The sequence below is a fragment of the Narcine bancroftii genome, chromosome 7 (assembly GCF_036971445.1).
Source record: "Narcine bancroftii isolate sNarBan1 chromosome 7, sNarBan1.hap1, whole genome shotgun sequence".
NCBI lineage: Eukaryota > Metazoa > Chordata > Chondrichthyes > Torpediniformes > Narcinidae > Narcine > Narcine bancroftii.
The window spans coordinates 149,797,756-149,804,003 of record NC_091475.1 but is presented as its reverse complement, the minus strand read 5'-3'; the positions used below and the strand labels follow the sequence as shown (position 1 = coordinate 149,804,003).

The following is a 6,248-nucleotide window of genomic DNA, read 5'->3' as shown; positions in this document are numbered from 1 at the left end:
TTACCAAAGGTTTGCATTCCCAGAAAATCATCAATTTGCAATTTTCCATGACACCAACTTTTTTTTTCGCATCAAATCTTATTTGATAGGAGCCACTGTCACCATTACATATTAAATGTACAATGGCTAAATTTGATATGATTCACAATTAGAAAATAGCATTTTAATAATATTTATGGATTATATTATCTTTTTCATAATTACAAGTTTATTGACATACACATTATACAATGTACAAATGCTCTGAAATGCTTACTTGCTACAGCCAAACAGATTCTTGTAAATAAAAATACAGTAGTAAATTAATTGAATTAAGACAATAAATGCATAAAATGAATAATAAACAGTAACACTGATGCAAGAAAAATGACTTGCAATAGGGCAGTCCTTTTGTGCTGTCAGAACAGTCTATGTTTCATGTACCAAGGGGAGGTTCAATGTGATAGCTGTTGGAAAGTAACTGTGCTTGAATATAGAGAACATATTGATTTTCAAGCTTCTATCCCTTCTGCCCAAAGGTAGCAGTGAAGAGATTGTAAACAGGATGATGGGGGTCCTTTACAACGTTAGCTGCCTTCTTGAAGCAGGGCCTCTCATAGAGGTCTACAATGGATGGGAGGTCAGAGCCTGTAATAGATTTGTCTATGATTGTTACCTTCTGCAGTTTCTGTGTTCCTGCACTCTTGAATTGCCAAACCAGGTTGTGATTTCAGATGAATATTTAGGTGCCTAACTAGAGAAGTAAGAATTAGGAAGACAAGGGGAGAAAAACTTCAGTCTCTTTCAGGGTTTTACAAATGTGCTTGCAGCTAGTGCAATCCTGTTGTAATGTGTAAAGCACAGCATCCAATTTGCTGTCAAGAGCTGTAATATAACCAGATAATATGCCCTTTGATAATATCAAACAGGGATTAAATGTTGACCTTGCAGACCACTGCCCTGGTTTTTCTCAGACTCATGATCCTTCATAACCACCCAAGAGAACACATGAAGTTTAACACTTTAGTTTAATGCCTTCTGAAAGAAGGCATCTCCCAATGAACAGTTCTTACTCAGTATCGAACAATTTGATGTATTAACCTGCAGCCTTCAAACACATATAGCTTTATTTATTGTTCTGCTGCAGGCTCATGAACAAAACCAAAAGCACATAAATTTAAAAGAAAACATTAAGTTCTGGTGGTTATAAATTATTTGTTTGAATTTGTAACCACAAGTACAATTTTTTTTAATGTCGAGACAAGTCTTATAAACATGGATATAGGTCTAGGATATGAAGTAATCCTGTCTTCAAACACTGTTTCATCAGTCTCGCCCAGATACCACAATCCTGTTTAATGTTGTCCACAAAAGCAATTTTACTTATTTACATCTTGGGTACAGATGGATTTGGCTCCTTACTTCTTCACAGGTCACATAAGATGAATGAGATGGAACATTTTGGAAAACGTTAATGCAATCAGAAGATCAACATTTACTCACAGTATCTTAACTGACCCTTGAACAGGAGAAACAAGGCAAAGGAGATATCAGTCTCTTCTGCCAATCCATATTTCCTTGTACATGTGCATTAAACTGTCTACCACCACACTTTTTTTTTTGCCCAGTTGTAGATTTTATAGTATTTCTAGGTGTCTCATCATTTTGTCAATCGAGAATGGTTCAGTTTAGTATTTCAGGGAACTTAACCAGTTTGACTTTGATTCTTATTAAAGAACGAAGCACAAAACCTTGAGGTCTGTTATCCTACATTACATTTTTCAAGCCTTGTTGGAGGTTTGAGGAAGCCTCTTTGTTACATTGGTGCCTCTTTTGATGCCAAGATAAGTATTTAATTACAAAACCCTTTCAATATAGACTCTAACTTCAATCCCTGCAAAATCTCTTCCCTCGCCCTCACCTCAATGTCCATATTGCACAGAACTGTTGAAAATAGTAACATCGAATTGTGAATGGATTTCCCCATTCAGAATTGAGTTGGAATGCAATACAGTATAAAAATGTATTTTTCAAGGTCCATTAAACTTGTAAATACCATGCCCCTAAAGGAACCAATAAGATTTATATTATGGTTTAATATATGAATGCTTGACATGGTGCTCATAAGAGTGTAAATTTGACATCTAGACACATCTGATGTAGTAGAACAGTAGACCAATGTTTAATGAATTAAAATACACTCTATAAAGTTTCTGATGTGCATATATGAAATGAGCCACCAGAGAAAGTGGCAGATGTGGATACAATAACAACATTTAAAAGATATTTGGACAGATACATCAACAGGAAAGGGTTAGAGGGATATGGACCAAGTGCAGGCAAATGCGATGAGCTCAGATAGACAACTTGTTCAGTGTGGGCGAGTCAGACCAAAGGGCCTATTTCTAGCGAAGAATCTACGGTCCTAACTCATAAACACAAAATTTAAGGGTTTAGTGTACGTTTATTCTGAGCTCCAATAACATTAAAGGTTAGCATCATCAGCAGGTTCACCTGATTGGCACCACATGCTAAAAATTCCAATTCTGTAATAATAAGTGGGTTCAGAGCACAATTTACAAATATTCTCCAGCAACTTGTCATTCTTAGCACAGTTTATGATTCAATCACTATGAAATAGAAATACAGGTACTTTGAGATAATGGAGGAAGCTGGATCATGAGAAGGAAAAAGTGGAGGTGGATAAAGATTTGATTTAGGAATACAAGGGCATGGAGAAGTGGCACAGGAGTTGAGACCAGCATAGCACAGCCATGATCATGTTAAATGACAGATTTGAAGGATTCATTCTTGTGTAGTGTAGGTGACAGTCAATGCAGCATCAGTGAGATCAAGGGCATGCTTTTGTGCTCAATACCTCTCCATAGTTTGCGTCCATATCTCTATTCATGACATCTAAAGCTGCTTCATTCTTATTTACTTTCATTGCATGCTCACTCTGATTGGTTATTATGTAACCAACATTACTAAAATGAATTTTCTATTATGCCATTTACAGAAAATAGCAAATTGTTTGCTATGTCCTTACAATACAAGCAGCACTGTCCCATTTCAAAATTTCTCTTCATGATCTGTTGAGTTTCTCCAGTATTTTGTGTTTTGTTCTAGATTCCAACATCAGCAGTCCATGGTCTCTAACAATACTGAAAATGATTTTAAGTTGCAGACAACACAAAGATTGGAAGTGTAGTAAACAAGGAAGACTTTCAAAGCTTGCAGAGGCATCTGGACCAGCTGGAAAAAAAAATGGGCTGTAAAATGGCAGATTGAAGTGTGAGTGTAAGGACAAACCAAGGTAGGACATACACAGTAAATGGTAGGACACTGAAGAGTGCAGGTACACAATCCTTTATCTGGATCCCTTGGTGGACAATGTGTTTCGAATTTCGGATTTTTCCAAATTTCAAAACAAAAGCCAGCTGCCCCAGATTTAAGCTCATCTGAGTTGCGCTGCCGTCTCTCTCCCCCCGCCCACCCGAGTCGCGCTGCCGTCTCTCTCCCCCCGCCCACCCGAGTCCTGCTGTTGTCTCTCTCCCCCCCGCCCACCCGAGTCGTGCTGCCGTCTCTCTCCCCCCCGCCCACCCGAGTCGCGCTGCCATCTCTCTCCCCCGCCCACCCAAGTCGCGCTGCCGTCTCTCTTTTCCCCACCCATTCCCCATGGACCCAGGTAATTTTCACAGGCCGACATTTTCATACCACCAGTTCATGGGAGGGTTCCCAGTAAAATTTCCTGGGAATCCCCATTTTACACGGCAGGGTGAAAAGGCTTCCTGTTTAACCTTTCTCTGAAACTCAGTTCCTCAAGTCCTGGCAACATCCGAGTAAATCTCAGCCCTCTTTCAATCTTATTGCTGCAGTTAGATGACCAAACCCACACACAAATCTCCAAATATGGCCTCACCAAAATCTTGTGTAACTTTACCATAAATCCCAACTCCTATACTCAAAATTTTGCTTTATGAAGGCCAATGTGCCAAAGGCTGTCTTTACAACCCTATCTACCTGTGATACCACTTTCAGGGAAAGAGAGACGGCAGCGCGACTCGGGTGGGCGGGGGGGGAGAGAGAGACAGCAGCGCGACTCGGGTGGGCGGGGGGGAGAAACGGCAGCGCAACTCGAGTGGGCGGGGGGGAGAGACGGCAGCGCGACTCGGGTGGGCGGGGTGGGGAGGAGAGACAGCAGCGCGACTCGGGTGGGCGGGGGGGAGAGACGGCAGCGCAACTCGAGTGGGCGGGGGGGAGAGACGGCAGCGCGACTCGGGTGGGCGGGGTGGGGAGGAGACAGCAGCGCGACTCGGGTGGGCGGGGGGGGGGGGGGCTTAAATCTGAGGCAGCTGGCTTTTGTTTTGAAATCCGGAAAAATCTGAAATTCGAAACACATTGTCCACCAAGAGATCCAGATAAAGGATTGTGTACCTGCACAATGTTTAGTACTTAAATTAAACTTTTAACTAAAAACATGTTCTAGACCATCTTGTCCATAATCCTTTAACTGACAATATACCTGTACTTTGATAATTTGAGATTGTACTTTTATTACTTTTCTCTTCTCACCCATGTGAGAAACAGATACAAGCAGCCTCTATCAGTTTTTTTTTGTGTAGCTTTCTTATGATTCCTTCAGTAAAGAAAAATGTAGCCACAGGGAAATGGAGACAGTTCTTCGACTAGTTGGGAAATAAAAATTATGTCAGTTTCATCAAGCAAAGCAGTGGAAGTATAAGGGAGGAGCAGGAATCATGACGGTCTATCTAAACTTTAGTGATTTAGAAACTGGCGATGTTGAGGCTCACAATGCAGATCAAAATCAAGTTTGAAAAAAAGAGAGCAGTATTAGTGAAGAGTAAGTCAAGCTGCATCAGTGAAGTGATTCCCAGTTTGGACCATGGCTTCTCACCTTACTATAATGGGCAACACCCTTGATCATGCATCTTATCTGCTCCTTACCTTCAAACCCACCTCACTCAACTGATCATCCTTCTCAATTTTCAGCAGCTCCAACAAGATTCCACCACCCGTCACGTTTCCCTCCATTCTGCATTCCGTAGGGATCATTCCTTCCATGTCTCCCTGGTCTGCTCAGCCCCCACCAAAACTCTAGTTTTTTTTAATGATGCTTCCCCATGCAACAGCAGGAGGTGCAACACCCTTTCTTTCACTTCTTCCCTTCCCAACTTCCAGGATCCCAAACAGTTCTTCCAGATGAAACAATTCATTTGTACTTTTCCCAATCTAGTACACTGTATTAGGTGTTCACAATGTCATCCCTACATTGTCAACCCAAACCTATTGTTTAATGGTTTTCTGGAACACCTGCATTCAGTCTGCAGGAATTAACACCTAAAATTTAAAAAAAAAACATTCAAATGAAAAAATAAGATCAAATAATAAAAACACAACTTGCACAAGTTTCAAGGATGTATTATTTCAAAATACATTTGGAATTAAGGTATGATACTTAGCAAATACTTTTGCTCATTGTTAAAATAAGAGGGTTAAAACTCAAATAGATTTTAAAAATTGGATAAATAAAAGTACAACATGGGAGTACTATGTCCCAGGACCTGATAAGATACATCAGGAAGCCAGAGAGAAAGAAATAGCAATCACACTGAGAGTGAATGTCGGACAGGTTTCTGGGAAGTATTCAATGTAAAGTCAATTGACAAAATGAAGAACAAAGCTACTCTCAGCAATTGGAAAAAAAATTCACTTAGGTCTGTTTTCCTTTTAGGGTGGCAAGAAAAAGACATGCAAAAAAGATTCCAAAATGGACCATAAGAATAATGACTTGATTCTGAAAACATTTGTACTAAGAGGCTTATAGAAGCCAAGTCCTAATCACAAGGTCTCAGAAGGGATTTTGATAAAATAGTGGGAAAAATTACTGAAATTAATTTTCAATGAGCTGTCATATTTTGGTTAAAAATGAACTTTCAATACTTGTGGGTAAATCTAGGTGCCGAAGCTGAACAGCAGAATTTGGGGTTAAAATAACATCTGTACAAAATATTATAGAATGTACGTTGAGGATGAATACTGAATGGCTGCTCTGAGAATAAAAGTAAGAAATACTTGAAAACTTACTCAAGTGTTTCAAGCTGGGTTTCAATCTGTTACGCTTCCTTCCTTTAAATCATTCCCAATGCCTCAGGATTCAGTCCTAACAGCAGGGTAGAACATTGACTAATTTCATCAATATTTTCTGTCAACTCAACAACTTACTTAAGTTATTTCTGATTCATAAT

At 39.8% G+C, this 6,248-nt stretch overlaps 1 protein-coding gene across 2 annotated transcripts in view; it reads right to left on the bottom strand.

Moving 5' to 3' along the window:
* Window positions 1–225: 225 nt before the first annotated feature.
* Window positions 226–6,248, bottom strand: part of cwc15 (CWC15 spliceosome associated protein homolog) — a 47,018-nt gene continuing 40,995 nt past the window's right edge. Inside the window, exons 7-8 of one of the 2 annotated variants that reach the window (XR_011342088.1) lie at window positions 6,088–6,163; window positions 226–3,234 (exon numbers count right to left, since the gene is read on the bottom strand). Coding sequence is in view for 1 of the 2 variants with exons in the window: in XM_069890801.1 (XP_069746902.1) it covers window positions 6,151–6,163 (13 nt within the window). In the remaining variant the exon portion in view is untranslated. Of the gene's footprint in view, window positions 3,235–5,405; window positions 6,164–6,248 lie in introns of those variants that run through there. The other variant, XM_069890801.1, reaches the window with a different exon arrangement.